At 39.4% G+C, this 20696-nt stretch overlaps 1 protein-coding gene across 4 annotated transcripts in view; it reads left to right on the top strand.

The window, feature by feature from the left end:
- DOCK11 (dedicator of cytokinesis 11) overlaps positions 1–20696 on the top strand; it is a 449693-nt gene that overhangs the window by 342847 nt on the left and 86150 nt on the right. For 2 of the 4 annotated variants that reach the window (XM_075323721.1, XM_075323724.1), the window contains 4 exons: positions 3321–3434; positions 8141–8359; positions 9972–10029; positions 14532–14638. In XM_075323721.1, coding sequence (XP_075179836.1) covers positions 3321–3434; positions 8141–8359; positions 9972–10029; positions 14532–14638 — 498 coding nt within the window. The remainder of the gene's footprint in view (positions 1–3320; positions 3435–8140; positions 8360–9971; positions 10030–14531; positions 14639–20696) is intronic. The other 2 variants (XM_075323722.1, XM_075323725.1) reach the window with 1 other exon arrangement.

Below are 20696 nucleotides of genomic sequence, written 5' to 3' on the forward strand. Positions count from 1 at the left end.
GATCTTTGTGGTATAAGAATGTGAAAAGAGCATGAGAGCCAAACATAGGAGAGGGGAGGAGAGAGGGACTGATATAGATGGAGCGTACAGTGTATGAAAGGGTGGTAGATATGAGGGATCGAAACAGCTAAATTCTGCAGCAAAAATGAACAAAGAACAAGTTTATTTGATTGTCTTGCGTGTCTTTTCTGCCTCTGTGAATCATCGACCTCCTGTGTTTGAAATCTGAGCCGTGACTGGCCATTCACAGACTGGAGTCCAGTGGAGGGGCTGGAGAATCACAGACAGGGAGGAGAAGACACAGTGTACAGCCCGGCTTCTGCGCACCAAAATCTGATTAGCAGAAAACGGCAAATGGTGATTAATGCAAACAACAAAGCAGAATTCTTCTGCAAAGATATCAATTTCATAAGTAATCCAGAATCATTATAGCCATGTTTCTACCCTACATTACAAAATTGTGCTGACAGGTTAACTTTAAAATGAACCTCCATGTCACAGTCGTCTCTGCTATAAGAGATTAGTGACAGGTTCTGGGTCTGAGTCTCACTTTACCTGGTGAGACTCTACTATGTAAATATGGTTTTCTTTCCTTTGGGAAAGAAAGGGTTAATGTCAGTTTGCTTTCCAGCAGCCTTTGACTCCTGGACCACTCCCAGTCCCTTTATATACCCTCTACTACCAGCAGACAGTGCCGATTAATCTTGATTCATTTGGATTCTGGTCTTGGAGGAGAAAGGAGCTGCTGAAACCCTCTCTCGGAGTTGCTGGTGTGGCTGCAGTCCTGATGCTAACTGCAGCAGTCTGTTGTAGTGTTTTCCCCGTCTGTCTTCATTTTTTGGTGTGCTGTTTCAGTGCAGCAGTGAGGCTAGCATCCGTCACGTGCCCACTCACTAGCCAGGGACCATTGTAGGGTCATCTCAGGGCTTCAGGTGCCTGCTTGGCGACAGGTGAGGAACCTGTTTAGGGACTGGCTAGGAGTGCAGGGTACAGCGGCAGGTAAATGAAGGAGATGTCCATCTTCCCTCTCACCAGCGCTAGGGCCCACTGTTGTTAAAGTGTCCCCAGTGTACCCCTTGTTTGTCATGGTGTTACCCCTGTTTTGTTGTGTATTTGGCCTCACGCCGGACCTCCCCTAGTCCGTGCATGACACTCTAGTTATGCCAAAAAAATGATTATACTGCACGTGCCTCCACTACAATTCTTTCTAAATCATTTGCATTAGCAATTTTGCTCTCGGTAACAGAACACACCAGGTGTAGTCCATAACTGTAGGTAACAAGTTCATGGAGATCAGATATTTTTGAACATTTCTTGAGTGTCCTGAAGTAAGATACACAAGCAAGTTGGCCTTAAACCATCATCCATCTTCCAAGGTCATTGACTTTGACAATTGTTGCCTCATTAATGTTCAGTATTTGCAACACTTCAGTAATCTAGAACTAAAATACACTAGACGGAACAACTTAGACGCCATTTAATGTTGAATCTAATCGCAGATAGTACTAATGGATATGTTTCTTCAAAGATGTGGCTTTTAGATGTTGCTCCTTTTCTAATCCCAGACATAAGAAGGAGACAGCCATTCTGAAGGTTAGCGATGTCAAGAGAAAAGGAAGACATTCCCGTGAGAGATCTATAAAACTTTAGTAAATATTAAGATTCTATTAATTTTTGGCCAGAAACTTCCTGACAATTGTGTGTCATTGTTGCAAATAGCATCCATATAATGGCAAAAAGTTTCTACTTTTTTTTTTTAAAAAAAAAAGCTTGCTTTAGAAAGTCATGATTGTGGAAGCTTGACCACAGCTAGTATCATTGTCATTGAACTTGGCTTGAGACCTTATTTGTATAGAGGTTTGTTGGAGTTTTTTTTAGTTCTCCCTTCATAGTAAATTCAATTATAAAAGTTTCCACTCTGAAGTTCTCATAAGGAATATTTGGAAAGTGGTTGTATCCCTTATGGCTATATCTCCATCTGCAGGCGTGGTTTCCAAATTTTCCGCGGTCTTCATTCTATAGGCCTCCTGATCCAATGCCAAATCACAGACCAACAAGTAAAGTGTCATGTATTAGCTCTCAATGTGTTCTGTATTATACACAATGCAGATATTGCACATAGCAGACACCTGACAGCCCACACTGTCTAAGGCTACATTCCAAAACTGACCATCACCTCCAAACTGAAAAAAGACTGTGTGAACAGGTACAAGTCGCTATAACTGCATAATACCGAATAAAAGAATACAGCAGCACCCTGTAAGCACCAAGATATATGTGAACATTGAACATATGAAACATAAAAGGGTTGTCCACTACTTTTACTTTGATGGCCTATCCTTAGGATAGGTCATTAATGTCTGATCGGCTGGGGTCTGACACCCTGCACCCCTGTCAATTAGCTGTTCTCGGTCCCGGCAGGCAGCCGGCAGTGCTCAGTTCCGGAGCTGTTCCATCTTTTGATAGCGGCTCCATTCTAATCAATAGGAGGCGGATATGCAGTGCCCAGCCGCTATCAGAAGACGAAGCAGCTCCGGAACTGAGCATTTCCTGTTGCCACCGCCGGGACAGAGAACAGCTAATTGTCGAGAATGCGTGGTGTCGTCCTCCAGACGATGATAAATTGATAACCTATCCTTTGGACAGGCCATCAATGTAAAAGTAGTGACAATGTAAAAGTAGTAGACAACCCCTTTAAATTACATTATTGCTATATGGACTATACTTTTAAAAATGAAGGTACTTGGTGCATAAATTGGCCAAGTCATGAGAGCCCATCATCCACGGCAAGGCGTTTTTCTTTCACAGGACCCTTTCCTAATATCATGCCTCTCCCGAGCTAAAAGCCTACAAATTTATGGGCAGGTAGGATCCAGCATTATGGGCTACATTCACATGGCAGTATTTTGGTAAGTTTTTTTGGCTCAGTATTTGTAGCCAAAACCAGGAGTGGGACAATCAGAGGAAAAGTATAATAGAAACACGGCACCACCTCTATATTTTTTTACCCACTCCTGGTTTTGGATTACAAATACTTAGGTAAAATACTGACCAAAATATGTCTGTGTGAACATAGACTAACAAAAATTAGTGTAATGAAAATATTTCAAAATCTGTGTTTTGTACTCCGGCGCGTTCCACCTAGGAGAGTAAAGCACACTCGTTTTCATGCAGCAATTTTATATATTTTCAGCACAATGAGCCTTATGATTAATGATCGTTCTCTTTGTCTGCACTGGTCATTATAAAAGTGTTTGTAGTAGGATTGTTAGATACCAGGTTATATTTTTTATAAGAAGGTATTGTTTTCTCTTTTCCAGATCATAATTGCTGTAAGTCAGCTGATTGCGGATGTGGCTCTTAGTGGAGGATCCAGATTCCAGGAATCACTTTCTATTATTAATAATTTTGCAAACAGTGACAAAGCGATGAAGGTATGTGTCCGGTTATTTATTTACTTTCTTAGAAATTGTTTAATTTGCTTGAAATACCAGTGTTTCCTAATGATTGCTAGAAATACAGAGGAAATCCAGTAAAACATATTTGATGTGTCATTTCTGAGAAGCTGCCTGCTAGAAATGCTTATGGATTATCGTTTATAGTTGACCATAGAGGTTGTAATTTTCAATAGTGGTATATTAAATATAATTATGCAATCATTAATGAGAAGTGGTTGTGCAGTGGAAATTGTTTCATCAGTCAAAGACTCGTGAGTTAAGACCACATGTGGTAGCCACACGGTAGCCAAATACAGTACAGACCAAAAGTTTGGACACACCTTCTTATCTCTAGAACAACTATTAAGAGGAGACTTTGTGCAGCAGCCTTCATGATAAAATAGCTGCAAGGAAACCACTGCTAAGGACAGGCAACAAGCAGAAGAGACTTGTTTGGTCTAAAGAACACAAGGAGTGGACATTAGACCAGTGGAAATCTGTGCTTTGGTCTGATGAGTCCAAATTTGAGATCTTTGGATCCAACCACCGTGTCTTTGTAGAAAAGGTGAACGGATGGACTCTACATGGCTGGTTCCCACCGTGAAGCATGGAGGAGGAGGTGTGTCGGTGTGGGGGTGCTTTGCTGCTGACACTGTTGGGGGATTTATTCAAAATTGAAGGCATACAGAACCAGCATGGCTACCACAGCATCTTGCAGCGGTGTGCTATTCCATCCGGTTTGCGTTTAGTTGGACCATCATTTATTTTTCAACAGGACAATAGCCCCAAACACACCTACAGCCTGTGTAAGGGCTATTTGACTAAGAAGGAGAGTGATGGAATGCTACGCCAGATGACCTGGTTTCCACAGTCACCAGACCTGAACCCCATTGAGATGGTTTGGGGTGAGCTGGACCGCAGAGTGAAGGCAAAAGGGCCATCAAGTGCTAAGCATCTCTGGGAACTCCTTCAAGACTGTTGGAAAACCATTTCCGGTGACTACCTCTTGAAGCTCATCAAGAGAATGCCAAAAGTGTGCAAAGTAGTAATCAAAGCAAAAGGTGGCTACTTTGAAGAACCTAGAATATAAGACATATTTTCAGTTGTTTCACACTTTAAGTATTTCGTTCCACGTTTTAATTTATCGTTTTGATGCCTTCAATGTGAATCTACAATTTTTAGAGTTATGAAAATAAAGAAAACTCTTTGAATGAGGAGGTGTGTCCAAACTTTTGGTCTGTACTGTACCACTGAAGCTAATTGTTTGTCAAATACTTACTTGATTGTTTCACCTAGAAAACCACATGGCTACAGAGGCAACAGTTTGGGCACCCCTGGTCAAAATTACTGTTATTGTAAACAGTTAAGCAGGTTGAAGATGAAATGATCTCCATAAGGCATAAAGTTATAGATTACACATTTCCTTTGTATTTTAGGCAACAAAAATTATATTTTCATCTTTTTTTTTTTCCAAAACGTTTTTTATTGATTTTTCAAATTTGTAAAAACATGACAAGTATCATTGCAAAAGAAGAACATTCGTCTGACAAAATGTGACATAGAGGTGGGTGATACCCCAATTTGGAGTTCCATGTTGCTGTTCGATTTAAGATAGTATACAGTAACATTAAACCAAAACATAGGTAATGAAATATAATATAACATATGCAATACAATTCGTTAAATCTCTGTGTCGTCCCTGAATGATTTCAATTTTGCTAGCGTGTCTTGGTATTCCCAACCGTCTCGTCTCCCCCTCCCGCCAGAGCCCCCTCCTAGGTGATTCTCAGTTTACCCAGGCTGTCCTGAATATCGCTCAGGATATACCACTCTGAGTGAACAAAAGGTGCCATCAGGTTAATTATTTCTCCCTGTGTGAATTGGCTTTCAATAAAATGTCTCCATCTCACAAAAAACTTGGCTGTCAACCCATCTTTATCCCTCTCCGCTTCTAGTTTTTCCCACCTCAGAAGGTTGTGTAGTTCGCCCACAACCTCCTTTATGGATGGGCCCTCCCTTTGAATCCAGTGTTTTAAGATGCAACGCTTAGCTATCATGGCTATGTCATGCATTATTGCGTATTTCCTCTTTTCCGGCGTGTTCGGTCCTCCTCCTACTCCTCCCTCAAAGGAGTGGAAAATCCACACCATTAAGTCTAGTTTGCTGAAATATTTTCATCTTTTAAATTTTAAAAATTACAAAAAAGAAAATGGGCCAATGCAAAAATGTGGGCATCCTTGAAGATTTGTGTGCTCAGATAACTTTGACCAAGGTTTCAGACCTTAATTAACCTGTTAGGGTTATGGTTTATTCACTAACATTGTTAAGAAAGGTCAGCGGATGCAATTTCTCAGCTTTATAAAAATTCAGCCTCCTCTAACATTGTGCCAAAAAAAAAAAAAAAAAAAAACGGCAGCCATGGTTCTTCTAAACAGCTGCCTAGCGCTCTGAAAATGGCAGAGGCCCACAAAGAAGGAGAAGACAATAAGAAGACACCAAAGTGTTTTCAAGTTGCCTTTTCCTCAGTTTGAAATGTAATTAAGAAATGGCAGTTAGCAGGAACAGTGGTTGTCAAAATAAGGTCTGGAAGACCAAGCAAAATTTATGTGAGACATGCTCATAGGATTGCTAGAGAGGCAAATCAGAACCCCTACTTGACTGCAAAAGACCTTCAGGAAGATTTAGCAGTATCTGGAGTTGTGGTACATTGTTTTACTGTTCATGGACATCTGCAGAAATATGGCCTTCATGGAAGAGTCATCAGAAGAAAACCTCTCCTGCGTCCTCACCATACAATTCGAAAGAACATCTAAACAAACCTGATGCATTTTGGAAATAAGTCCTGTGGATTGATAAAGTTAAAATAGAACTTCTTGGCCACAATGATCAAAGATGTGTGGAGAAAAAAGGGCAAAGAATTTCAGGAAAAGAATGTATTGCCAACCATTAAGCATGGAGGTGGATCAATCATGCTTTCGGGTTGTGTTGTAGGCAATGGAATGGGGAACATTTCACAGGTAGAGGGAAGATTGTATTCCATTAAATTTCAATAAATTCTTGATGCAAACATAGCAACATCTGTAAAAAAGCTGTAGGTGTAAAGAGGATGACTTCTACAAATGGATAGTGATCCTAAACACACATCAAAATCAACAATAGCCGATCTCAAAAGGCGCAAGCTGAAGGTTTTACAGTGGCCCTTACAGTCCACTGATCTGAACATCACTGAAAATGTGTGGCTAGATCTTAAAAGAGCAGTACATACAAGATGAGCCAGGAATCTCACAGAACTGGAAGACTTTTCCAAGGAAGAATGGATGAAAACCCCTGAAACAGAATTGAAAAACTCTTGTCTGCTACAAAAAGTGTTTACAAGCTGTGGCACATGCCAAAGAGGGTGTTAGTAAGTACTAACCATGAAGGGTGCCCAAACTTTTGCATCGTTCCATCTTCCTTTTTTGTTAATTTAAAAATGGAAAACATCAAAATGATAATTTTTTTGTGCCTAAAATACAAAGGAAATGTGTCATCTTTAACTTTATGCCTTTTAGAGATTATTTCATCTTCAACTTACTTAACTGTTCAAAATAACAGTAAATTTTGACCTGGGGTGCCTAAACTTTGAGTTAATGGGATAGTCTTGATATTTAAAGTTACTTGATTATAATGTGTCCAGACTTTTTTAACTACCCTGCTTGACTATAGTTGATACCCAGAATTAAAAACGCGGATATCAAACAGAAAACGTGCTAAATTAAAGTGTTGCAAAAGTGTAACGAAATCTATTGTATTGTTACACGGATTTACTTACAAGAATGTACAAGAGTTTGTTGCTTTTGAACTTTTTGTTTTATATAATTTGTAGAAAGCAAAGGTAGAAGCCTCTAATAGACAAAAGTCATAGCCAAGAAGTGATAGACTTACATAAATATGAAGTTGATAGACTTACATAAATATGTGATTTCAGAAAGCCTTTCCATATAGTAGCTATAAGCAAATGCCACTCATGGAAGTCAAACAGCAACACTCATACAAAGAAATAAGTATTGAAATATATATTTTATTAAATACAAAAGAATAAAAAATGATTCGCATATCAAACCCCCTGAGGAAGTCAGATTACGACGAAACGCGCATCGGGCTGCAGACACACAGATTTAATAGACTCTGGATACAGGTAAACACAACATCTACTTTTACTTTATACAGGCATGTTACCTTGACTTCGGAATTACTATTTATGCTAATGGGTTTATATCTTAATATAGACTTCTAACTCTATTTCATTATTCTGATATTTCATGATCCTATTGGCAGCTCTATATTTTTTTTATGTGAGCATTGTCATAGTCATTGATCACCGGTAACGGTCCTTCACTTTCCAACTTTTCTGTTGTTGCCTTTGAGAAACTCTGTCTTGGCTTTTATTGACCCTAGTCACTGTGATATTACAAGAGAAATATTTTTCATTTTTAATTCTTTTATATTTAATAAAATATATATTTTAATACTTATTTCTCTGTATGAGCGTCGGTGTTTTGACTTCCATGAGTGGCATTTGCCTGTAGCTACTATATGGAAAGGCTTTCTGAAATCATCAATTCTTGACCAACACCTAAATTAGGGTTTATTTTTACTATATATTACATAAATGTGTTGCTCACCGAATTTTTTTTTCCCCCATTGCTTAATGTTATGTAAAGCAGTCAATAGCGTTTCCCTCAGAAGTGAAAGATCTTACAAAGAGAATCCGTACAGTAATCATGGCAACAGCTCAGATGAAGGAACACGAGCGAGATCCTGAGATGCTTATAGATCTACAGTATAGCTTGGCCAAGTCGTATGCTAGTACACCTGAGCTTAGAAAAACCTGGCTGGAGAGTATGGCCAAGATCCATGTGAAAAATGGAGACTGCTCGGAGGTGGGTGTCTTGTGTAGACCTTGAGTTGTGTGTTTTTTGTGATTTTTTTTTTAATGTCACTTATCTTTTACATATAGTATGAAATGCACAAGTGTTATGATGGGGTTCAACATCTATACACTGAAAAACTAGATTATGGACTTTAATTATAGATCCAAAGTATGGCAAGTGGGTTGCATTTATGTAAGACAGTGTCCTATATTATTTTTGGCTCCAAACGATGCACTAGGGCTTATTTTCGGGAATGTCTTAAATTTTGTATTGATGTCAGTGATTAGGTCTCCAGTTAACGAAAAATGAATATTCACCGCTTCCTTCGCCCATAATATTTACCTTGCAGTGAGCCCCGGAGGTTTATAGTCACTTGCAGACTAATTAATGGAATGAATATTCACACCTCTTCTTACCCATAATCCCACCCACACCTCTGCCGGTGTCAGTGATTGGAAATTGTGTTAATGAAATAATGAATATTCCCCCCCTTGCCCTCTCACTCCTCTGTGTCAGGTGTCAGTGATTCCCTCAGACTGTCATCGCAGGATCGCAGCGCAATGCTCGCACTGGCCAGCGGCTCTTCTGACCTGAGTGTGTCGGCATCTATTTCTATGCAGCTGACACTCTCGGGTCAGAGAAGCCATCGGCCAGTGTGAACATTGCGCTGCGATCCTGCGATGACTGTCTGTGTGAATCACTATCACCGGCAGAGAGGTGGGCATGATTATGTGCAGAAAGAAGGGGTGACTATCCATTCATTAACTAGCCGGCAAGTGACTATAACCTTCCGGGGCTTACAACAATGTACACCAATAAAAGTTACATCTACTGAAAATGCTGCCCAAGCCCTATTTCAATATACTATTAGTATGATGATCTGCAACTAGGGCTTATTTTTGGAGTAGGGCTTATATTTTAAGCATGCTCCAAAAAGGCCGAAAAATCCTGCTAGGGCTTATTTTTGGGGTAGGTCTTATTTTCGGGGAGAAACAGGATGAGTTAAAAGATTGATAAACCTCTACCCCCAGTGGCCTATTTTTATGTTATGTACTTTCTTTTTTTTATTCCCCTCTTCCTCCGAGATTCATAACTTTTTTATTTATTCATTTATTCTCAGACGTATGAGGGCTTTATTTTTTTGCGGGATGAATTGTAGCTTAAAATGACACCATTCATGTAATGTGATATGGTAAAAAAATGCAATTCTAGCATAGATTTGTTAGTTTTGGTTTTGCGGCGTTCGTTGTGTGGTAAAAATGACCAACCTGGCAACATAATTCTTCAGGTAAGTACGATTATGGATGTACCAAACTTTGCTTCCGAGTCATCATTTGCTGGTTATTTTAAGTCCCTCTTCTTATTTTGTCTTATGGTTTTCCTTGATGATTTTTTTGCACCTAATCCTTCAAAATGGCGCAGTCGGTCCAAGAATTTTGCACAAAGTCAAAAATTGTCTTTATTTTTGTTATTAGCCTTTTTGCAGCTTTTTAGCTCAAAAAGTTGCACATTTTTAGAAAAATGTTTTTGTTTTAAAATGAAAGAAATGTCTACCTAAAATTATGGTAAATATGTGCATACAATGCAAATATTCTAAAAATATATTTTTTTCTGTTTCTAGGCTGCAATGTGTTGCATCCATGTAGCTGCCCTAGTTGCTGAATTCCTCTACAGAAAAAGTAAGTTTTGCATTTCTGAATGGATTTATATGGCATGTTTAATATGTACTACTCGATTTTTATAATGCTTCCATTTTACCTGCCATTTATGTTATATATATATATACCAGTGTGCTATTGTTTTTTGGAGTTGCTGGTTGTCATTTCTATCTTGTAAATAATTAGATAATTATTAAAGGGATAGGATTCAGCAGATGTCGTGCAAAAATGAATTGCTTCCTTGTACAAAAATTGCAGTTTTTAGTCCAAAGTGGATGCCAGTTCTTGCTTATAAAAAGGGGACCCAAGCAATCTATGTACCCTGATAAGGCTAACAGAGCAGGGTTATCTTCATCAAACAACCCCTCTAATATAAAAATTAAAAAAAAACTGCTGCTCCAAATAAAACATGTGTGAACAGGTGCCTACTGCTATATCTACACAAAACGCATACAAAAGAGGTACAGCAGCACCAATACAAATGCAAACATAGAATTTATGAAATGTAAACCGCATTAATGCTATATAGAATATACTTAATTTTTCTAAGTTTTTTTTTTGCAAAAATTGGCCAACTCATGTGGGCCCATCAACTGCGGCAAGGTGACATTTTTTGGTGGGACCCTATCCTAGTGTCATGCCTCTCCTGGACTAAAAGTCTACAAATACATGAACAGATAGGATTTAGCACTAATTAAAACCACTCTGTGGTTGATGGATGGAGAGCACATTTAGAATAGGAGGCAAAAAAACTGCATCTCCAAATATAGCAAGTGTGAACAGGTGCCAATTGCTAGAACTACACCAAACACAAACAAAAAGGTACAGCAGCACTCTGTAGGCGCCAAGCCATATGCAAACATAGAATATATGAAATTAAACCGCATTAATGCTATATAGAATAAAGTTAGAAAAATGAAAGTTCTTTGTGCAAAAATTGGCTAATGCTTGTGTGCCCATCACCGCAGCAAGGTGACCTTTTTTTTGGTGGGACCCTATCCAAGTGTCATGACTTTCCTAGACTAAAAGTCTACAAATACATGGGCAGATAGGATTTAGCACTAATTAAAACCACTCTGTGGCTGATGGGTGGAGAGCACATTTAGAATAAGAGTAAAAAAAAAAACAACAAAAATTGCAGTTAGACTGTGAGCCCTCACGGGCAGGGACCTCTATCCTCCTGTACCTGTCTGTGTCTTGTATTGTTTATGATTATTGTACTTGTCCCTATTATGTACACCCCTTTCACATGTAAAGCGCCATGGAATTGATGGCGCTATAATAATAAATAATAATAATAATAATAATAATAATCTCCAAATATAGCAAGTGTGAACAGGTGCCAACTGCTATAACTACACAAAACACAAATAAAAAAGTACAGCAGTACTCTGTAAGCGCCAAGACATATGCAAACATAGAATATATGAAATTTAAACTGCATTAATGCTATATAGAATATACTTAGCAAAATGAAGGTGTTTTGCGCAAAAATTGGCCAATTCTTGTGTGCCCATCTACCGCAGCAAGGTGACCTTATTTGGTGGGACCCTATCCTAGTGTTATGCTTCTCCTGGACTAAAAGTCCCCCTGCTCTAATATTCCGTAAATCATCAAGAGGGTTTTGTGAGGCTCTAAATAGACTGCTGTCACAATCCTGGAAGCATACTATCGAACAGGTGAACAGAGAAGATCCAGCACTCGTGTTCAATGTATATAAAACTTGACTTTTATTTATATTCCATTAAAAATCCGATGTCAATCACATCCAGAATATAAAATCCCCATGTTAGATCACCTGGGCTTACACAGAGCTTTTAGGAATTTAGTGAGGGTCCTTTATGCAAATCCTCAGGCAAGAGTGAGTACCCCGGGATTTCTGTCAAAAACATTTCCTTTGATGAAGGGAACCAGGCAAGGATGCCCGATGTCACCACTATTGTTTAACTTGGCTATTGAACCACTGGCTAGACGTTTGAATGAGGGGGGGTGGTTTGAAGGGATCAAGGTAGGGAGGAAGTCATTGCACTCAGCCTTATTTGCTGACGATATAATCCTGTTCATGAGCAAACCTAAAACGCAATTGAGTAGAGTCATAGAACAAATTGAGGAGTTTGGGAGGTTAGCACGGTTTAGACTTAACAAAAACAAATGTGAAATTCTCTTCTTGGACGGAAAGAGAGCGGAGGGGGAGAGGGGTGCATTATGTGACATTCCAATAGCTAGAAATACAATTAAATACTTGGGAGTACAGGTTGGGAGGGATACTAAGATCATATATTCATTAAATTATTCCCCTTTGATTGAGAAAATTGAACGTGAACTGCAAGGTTGGGCAAATTTGCCATTGACTCTTCTGGGAAGAAATCATCTAATAAAAATGATGAGCTTTTCCAAGCTTCTCTATCCAATGCAGACAATCCCATTGCTTCTTAAACACTCGGATGTGAACAGATTGACAAAAGCGTTCTCACGTTTTTTGTGGAAGGGATATAGGCCGAGGATTAGTGCCAAAAAGCTAATGTTATCAACGGAAAATGGAGGGATCAGACTACCTAACATCAGGGGGTACAATTTGGCCTGTATCTTAAGACATGTAGTCGATTGGATTAGACAAACAAGTAGGTATTCTGACTGGGATATAGAGGCTGAATTTTGTAAAGCTTGGGACCTGAGTTCAATCCTACATACCTCCATTCCAAATTTGCCGCCCAACATTAAACACTCACTGATTTGTAGAGACACAGTGATGACTTGGAAGGCGGTTAGGAAAAAGTTCGGGTTAGCCTGGAACATCTCCAAATTCCTTAATATATGGGCTTGTTCTGACTTTCCACAGGGAAGAGAAAATTATCTCTTTAAAGAATGGAGGGGAAAAAGGGATTGGAACTCTAAAAAACCGGATGCATGATACAGAACGGAGATGGATGACGTGTGAGGAGTTGAGGGCAAAGTATGACTTGCGCCCACTCCAGACTCTCCAGTTTGAACAGGTGAAACAAGGGATAATGAAGAAACTATACAACATAAATAACGAATATGAGGCAAATCAGATGGATGCGATCATATGTAGGGACATTCATGCCACAAATATATCAAGTCTTTATGGAAATATGAGAGAAGTGTTAGTCCCTAACATATCAGGAAGAATGTTGGAAGGGTGGGCAAAGCAGTTGGGAGATCAAGAGGTGGAGGAGAAGATTTTGAATGGTTGGATGGTGATGAGAAAGAAGATTGTGAATGAGAACTTAAGAGATACCCAATTCAGGATCATACATAGAGCTATCTATGGATTTAATATACTGAATGCAAGAAATCCAGATAAAATGATGAGTTGTCCAAATTGTGGTACTGAAAAAAACAGATCTATATCATGGGATATGGCAGAGCGAAAGGATTGAAAGATTTTGGAAACAAGTTCAAGGGGTAGTGAGGAAAATCTGGAATAGAAATGTAGAGTTAGATCCAATGGTCTGGTTATTTCACTATCAGCATCGGGAGGAGGGAGAGAAAGGGGGAGATAAGTTACCGAATCTTTTCCATGATATAGCAATGATAAGTAAAAGGGCTATTCTTCAAAAGTGGCTGGTGAAGGAAATACCAACAAAAGAAGAACTTGTTAATCAATTGAAAAAAACGCTCATGTTGGAGAAGGTGATGGTGGAGAGGTGTAAAGAAAGGATGACAGCAAAATTTTTCAGTAAATGGAGAAAGTTCATAAGCGTTATATGTTCTAGAGAAGAAATAATACAAATAATGTCCACATTTGTGTCTACGGAATGGTACATGAAGGAAGACCTGTCAGGGTCCCTGTGCGAGCTGAAAGTATAGTTGGCCAAATTCTGGGTTGTGTCGCATGGAGAGGGGAGGGGGGAATGGGAGGGATAGTGTTTATAAGTAATGTTTGTAACAAGTTATCAAGGACTGCTGAAGGGGGGTAGCAGAGACTGAATAATGGAAATATAGATTGACGAAGAAGGGGAAGGAGAAAATTTGATGACCGTGACAAATATTTGATCGATAAATTGTAGAGACTATGTTATTTAATATTTTGATTTGTTGACCCTTATTTTCTTCATTCTGTACCCTATTTTACCATTACAATAAAAGAAATAAAAATTTGGTTTAAAAAAAAAAAAAAATCCCCATGAAAATCCCCACACGCTCTTAATCTCAATGGATTGAGATTAAGAGCGTGTCAGCTCGAAACGCGTACCATCACCACATCTCATCTTTCATGGGGATTTTATATTCTGGATGTGATTGACATTGGATTTTTAATGGAATATAAATAAAAGTCAAGTTTTATATACATTGAACACGAGTGCTGGATCTTCTCTGTTTTCCTGGAATTTTTGGCCGGGCCGGCCATCTCCGAGCACCTGTTCTCTATTGGAGTCTGCAAGACCTGGGTGACCTGATTTTTTGTTTCTGGTTCCTTATCGAGCAGGTGACTATGATCTTGTGTGACAGTTACTTTGTGAATGAAGTAATCCTGAGTAAACTATATATTTTATTATCAGAACTTTTTCATAGTGGCTGTTCTGTATTCAAGAAGATCACACCAAATATCGACGAAGAAGCAGCAATGAAGGAAGATGCTGGCGTACTGGATGTCTACTACAGTGAGGTAACAATCCATACACCGCATCAATATACCGCTCCAATGTGTAGAAACACAGAATTTGTATGAATAGTTGTGGAGTAGAAAGATGTCACTTTTATTAAAACCATTAGGTACATAGTAATACTAAAGATTACATTTATAATGTTGGTTTTACCCTTTTTATACCAATACACCTTTAACAAACAAGTTCTAATTTTATCTGGCCCAATTATATGTATTCACTTTTATTGTGGCAGAGTTTAGATAAAAGCTATAAATGCCATTTATGAGTTTCTGAGCAACAAAACTGCATAAAATAATAAGCAGCTAAACAGAGTCAGGTGTGCAGTCAAAGCATCACCTCAAATCTTGGTTGTGCTATAGATTTATTGTCCAACTATAGGGTTTTCTTTTTTATTATTATTTGAATGCATGTATTTGGGGCTAAAAAATCTAAATATTATTAATGACATTTTATACCTTTTTTATTTTCACACCTATTTGAATGGCTGGGTTGTGAACTCAATTTTTCAGCTAAATTAATGGGGTTGTCTCGAACTTGGAAGTTAACCTCTATCAATAAAGGTCTGACCGCTGGGACCTACACCGTTCCAGAGAACCTGTGCTCCAAGAAGTAAGTGTTCGACTGGTCTTTGGCACCGAATGGATGTGACACTGAGTTTTGCACAAACTTAGCCGACTGTCATGTTGTCAGGCTCTGTTCAGATTGTAGAGTTTGACACTCCGCCCAATGGTTTCTCTGGTGTCTGGCATCAACAAAGACAGGCTCGGCATCGACTTCCTGTGTGCTGATTCATAGGCAGGCTAGCAAGAGTTAAAGGGAACCTGTCACCAGTTTTGGGGCCTATAAGCTGTGGCCACCACCATTGGGCTCTTATAACATTCTAACATGCTGTATATAAGAATCCAGGCCGCTGTATAGAACGTAATAATCACTTTATAATACTTACCTAAACGGCCCCTTCGGTGGAGTTGGCTCAGATAGGTGTCTTCGTTCTCCGGTGCCGGCGCCTCCTCTTTCAGCCATCTTTGTCATCCTTCTTCTGAAGCCGGGCTACAAGACGCGTCCTACGTCATGCACACGCGCCGACATTGAGGTCCTGCGCAGGCGCACTTTGATATGCCCTGAGCAGAGCAGATCAAAGTATTGTAGTGTGCCTGTGCGGGACTGGCGAGTGTGTATGACGTAGAACGCGTCATGCACACAAGCTTCAGAAGGAGGATGAAAATGGCCAAAAGGGGAGGCGCCGGCACTGGAGAACGAAGATGCCCATATGGGCCAACTCCACCGCAGCGACTGTTCAGGTAAGTATTATAAAGTGATTTTTATGTTCTACACAGCGGCCTGGGCTCTTATAAGAGGAGAAGGAGATGAGAAAAGACACGATGATGCAAAACTATATCAACAGGGAAGCAATATCATCGCTAGATATGTCTTTAGATAATTTAATTGTCCCCACTCCAATCTACTTTCTGTGGCCCAGATCGAGGTGCTTGCGAAGGGGCTCACTTTTGTACCTAGAAAGGATTTTGATCTTTTCCATACCACATGTGATGTGAATCGTTTTTCTAGGCTTCTTGTGGTGAGACAACATTTTTTTTATGAAAATAGCAATGAATCAAATTGATCATGACAAAGGTAATTATAATGACTTTTCAGAGCAAATGGCTCTCATGACCTTACAACATTTAAATACATATGGCTCAAAAAAAAATCGTTAATATCAGGACCAGGATATACATTTCGAACATACTATTTGAATATACTATGCTCTACAGGATAGAATACCAGCTCTAGATCTTCTCCACACTTTAGTAGAAAAAGATTTAAAAACTCTTAATGAAAACACACATTCTCAAGCACACTCCAAGAATTCAAATAATATATAATTATGCTGCTATCCAACAATTACAAAATAATTCCCAATTGATTATATGTCAGTTTGACAAAATTGGCAATGTTGTTGTCATAGATTGTGATCTACAGTGGGGAAAAAATTATTTAGTCGGCCACCAATTGTGCAAGTTCTCCCACTTAAAAAGATGAGATTTGCCTGTAATTGACATCATAGGTGACCACAAGTATGAAAGACAAAATGAGAAAACATCCAGAAAATCGCCTTGTCTGATTTGGTAAGATTTTTTTTTTGCAAATTATGGTGGAAAATAAGTATTTAGTCAATAACAGAAGTTCATCTCAATATTTTGTTTTATATCCTTTGTTGGCAATGACAGAGGTCAAATGTTTTCTGTAAGTTTCCACAAGGTTGGCACACACTGTTGGTGGTATGTTGGCCCATTCCTCCATGCAGATCTCCTCTAGAGCAGTGATGCTTTGGGCCTGTCGCTGGGCAACACGGACTTTCAACTCCCTCCAAAGTTTTTCTGTGGTGTTGAGATCTGGAGACTGGCTTGGCCACTCCAGGACCTTCATATGCTTCTTACGAAGCCCTTCCTTCATTGCACTGGAGGTGTGCTTGGGATCATTATCATGCTGAAAGACCCAGCCACGTTTCATCTTCAATGCCCTTGCTGATGGAAGGAGGTTTGCACTCAAAATCTCACAATACATGGCCCCATCAGTTGTCCTGGTCCCTTTGCAGAGAAACAGCCCCATAGCATGATATTGCTTCACAGTATGTATGGTGTTCTTTGGATGCAACTCAGCATTCTGTCTCCTCCAAACACGTGTTGTGTTTCTACCAAACAGTTCTACTTTGGTTTCATTAGACCATGAGACATTCTCCCAATACTCTTCTGAATTATCCAAATACACTCAAACTTCAGACGGACCTGGACATATACTGGCTTAAGCAGGGTAACACGTTTGGCACTGCAGGATCTGAGTCCCTGGCGGCCTAGTGTGTTACTGATGGTCGCCTTTGTTACGGTTGTCCCAGCTCTATGCAGGTCATTCACTAGGTCCCCCATGTGGTTTTTGGATTTTTGCTCACCGTTCTTGTGATCATTTTGACCCCATGGGGTGAGATCTTGTGTGGAGCCCCAGATCGAGGGAGATTATCAGTGCTCTTGTATGTCTTTCATTTTCTTATTATTGCTACCACAGTTGATTTCATCACTCCAAGCTGCTTGCCTATTGCAGATTTAGTCTTCCCAGCTTGGTGCATGGCTACAATTTTGTTTCTGGTGTCCTTCGACAGCTCTTTCGTCTTTAACATAGTGGAATTTGGAGTGTGACTGTTTGAAGTTGTGGACAGGTGTCTTTTATATTGATAACAAGTTCAAACAGGTGCTATTACTACAGGTAATGAGTGGAGGACAGAGGAGCCTCTTAAAGAAGAAGTTACAGGTCTGTGACAGCCAGAAATCTTGCATGTTTTTAGGTGACTAAATACTTATTTTCCACCATAATTTGCAAAAAAAATCTTGCCAAATCAGACAAGGCGATTTTCTGGATTTGTTTTCTCATTTTGTCTTTTATAGTTGTGGTCTACCTATGATGTCAATTATAGGCCTTTCTCATCTTTTTAATTGGGAGAACTTGCACAATTGGTGGCTGACTAAATACTATTTTTCCCCACTGTATATGCCAAATTGGTACAAGACATCGTCCATGATAAAGATACATATAACCCTTTAATATCCCACGTGTATTTTTAAACATTCTTTTTCTAAATGCCTTTATGACGGTCTAACGTTAGGAGTTATTACCAACAAAACTCAAATATAAGAGATCATCCTGTGACACCAAAATTCTATGGTCTTCCGAAAACATAAAAATATCTTCCCCACCACACCTCTAATGCCCATAATTTCAAGTATAGGGTCACTATGTAAGGTGCAACCACTGGTAATGAGCATTCCTGGCTATGGAGAGATAGTTCTTCAGTTTTGAATATTTTCAAGTATTTTTGTTGGGACAGTAATTTTTGTTTTTTTACTTGTGATGTTACAAACCAGCCATACATCATTTTTTCTTGTTTGATTCTGAATAATATTTGCAGATAAGGAGCGCCCCCATGGGATCAAAATGTTCCCCATGTCTTGCTACATATACAGTATAGACCAAAAATTTGGACACACCTTCTCATTCAAAGAGTTTTCTTTATTTTCATGACTCTGAAAATTGTAGATTCACATTGAAGGCATCAAAACTATTGAATTAATACATGTGGAATGAAATACTTCACAAAATAGTGTGAAACAACTGATAATATGTCTTATATTCTAGGTTCTTCAAAGTAGCCACCTTTTGCTTTGATTACTGCTTTGCACACTCTTAGTATTCTCTTGATGAGCTTCAAGAGGTAGTCACGAGAAATGGTCTTCCAATAGTTCCCAGAGATGCTTAGCACTTTGTTGGCCCTTTTGCCTTCACTCTGCGGTCCAGCTCACCCCAAACCATCTCGATTGGGTTCAGGTCTGGTAACTGTGGAGGCCAGGTCATCTGGCATAGCACCCCATCACTCTCCTTCTTAGTCAAATAGCCCTTTCACAGCCTTGAGGCGTTTTTGGGGTCATTGTCCTGTTGAAAAATAAATGATGGTCCAACTAAACGCAATACGGATGGAATAGCATGCCGCTGTAAGATGCTGTGGTAGCCATGCAGGTTCAGTATGCCTTCAATTTTGAATAAATCCCCAACAGTGTCACCAGCAAAGCACCCCCACACCATCACACCTCCTCCTCCATGCTTCACGGTGGGAACCAGGCATGTAGAGTCCATCTGTTCACCTTTTCTGCGTCGCACAAAGACATGGTGGCTGGATCCACAGATCTCAAATTTGGACTCATCAGACCAAAGCACAGATTTCCACTGGTCTAATGTCCATTCCTTGTGTTCTTTAGCCCAAACAAGTCTCTTCTGCTTGTTGCCTGTCCTTAGCAGTGGTTTACTAGCAGTTATTTTACCATGACGGCCTGCTGCACAAAGTCTTCTCTTAACAGTTGTTCTAGGGATGTGTCTGCTGCTAGAAGTCTGTGTGGCATTGACCTGGTATCTGAGCTGCTGTTAACCTGCGATTTATGAGGCTGGTGACTCGGATAAACTTATCCTCTGCAGCAGAGGTGACTCTTGGTCTTCCTTTCCTGGGGTGGTCCTCATGTGAGCCAGTTTCTTTATAACGTTTGATGGTTTTTGCCACTGCACTTGGGGACACTTTCAAAGTTTTCCAAATTTTTCGGACTGACTGACCTTCATTTCTTAAAGTAATGATGGCCACTCGTTTTTCTTTACTTAGCTGTTTTTTTCTTGCCATAATACAAATTCTAACCGTCTATTCAGTAGGACTATCAGCTGTGTATCCACCAGACTTCTGCACAACACAACTGATGGTCCCAACCCCATTTGTAAGGCAAGAAATCCCACTTATTAAACCTGACAGGGCACACCTGTGAAGTGAAAACCATTTCTGGTGACTACCTCTTGAAGCTCATCAAGAGAATGCCAAAAGTGTGCAAAGCAGTCATCAAAGCAAAAGGTGGCTACTTTGAAGAACCTAGAATATAAGACATATTTTCAGTTGTTTCACAGTTTTTTTTTTTAAGTATTTCATTCCACATGTGTTAATTCATAGTTTTGATGCCTCCAATGTGAATCTACAATTTTCAGTCATGAAAATAAAGAAAACTCTTTGAATGATAAGGTGTGTCCAAACTTTTGGTCTGTACTGTACCTCCAAATGATTGTGCCACAACAAACCCATGTCTGTTTGCTTTTTTCATTGTTAGGCTTCTCTTTACAGAGGCAGAGGTTATATGGATTTCCAGAATTACTGAGAGATCAGGTTACAGCTTCTGCCCACAATAATCTATAGAAAAGAGAAATGGAGGAGCAGGTGAGAGCTGGTTTTAGAGAGAGAGGTGTACAGATTTACAGATTTATGAGGGCACTGCAGTGCTATGTATGGGGGACATGTTTAAAGCCTGCTCTGGGAATGCTAGCAATCAATGGTCAGATTCAGTGTTATTCTTTGTGTACATATGATAGCTAGTTCTGAAAAGTTTTTCAAAATAATAGCTATATTTTTTAAGACAGTATATAAAGTCCTATTTAGAAGCGTGTACACTATGTACAAAAGCCACAAAATCAAAGAAGGTC

This window comes from Anomaloglossus baeobatrachus, chromosome 9 (genome assembly GCF_048569485.1).
Source record: "Anomaloglossus baeobatrachus isolate aAnoBae1 chromosome 9, aAnoBae1.hap1, whole genome shotgun sequence".
Taxonomy (NCBI): domain Eukaryota; kingdom Metazoa; phylum Chordata; class Amphibia; order Anura; family Aromobatidae; genus Anomaloglossus; species Anomaloglossus baeobatrachus.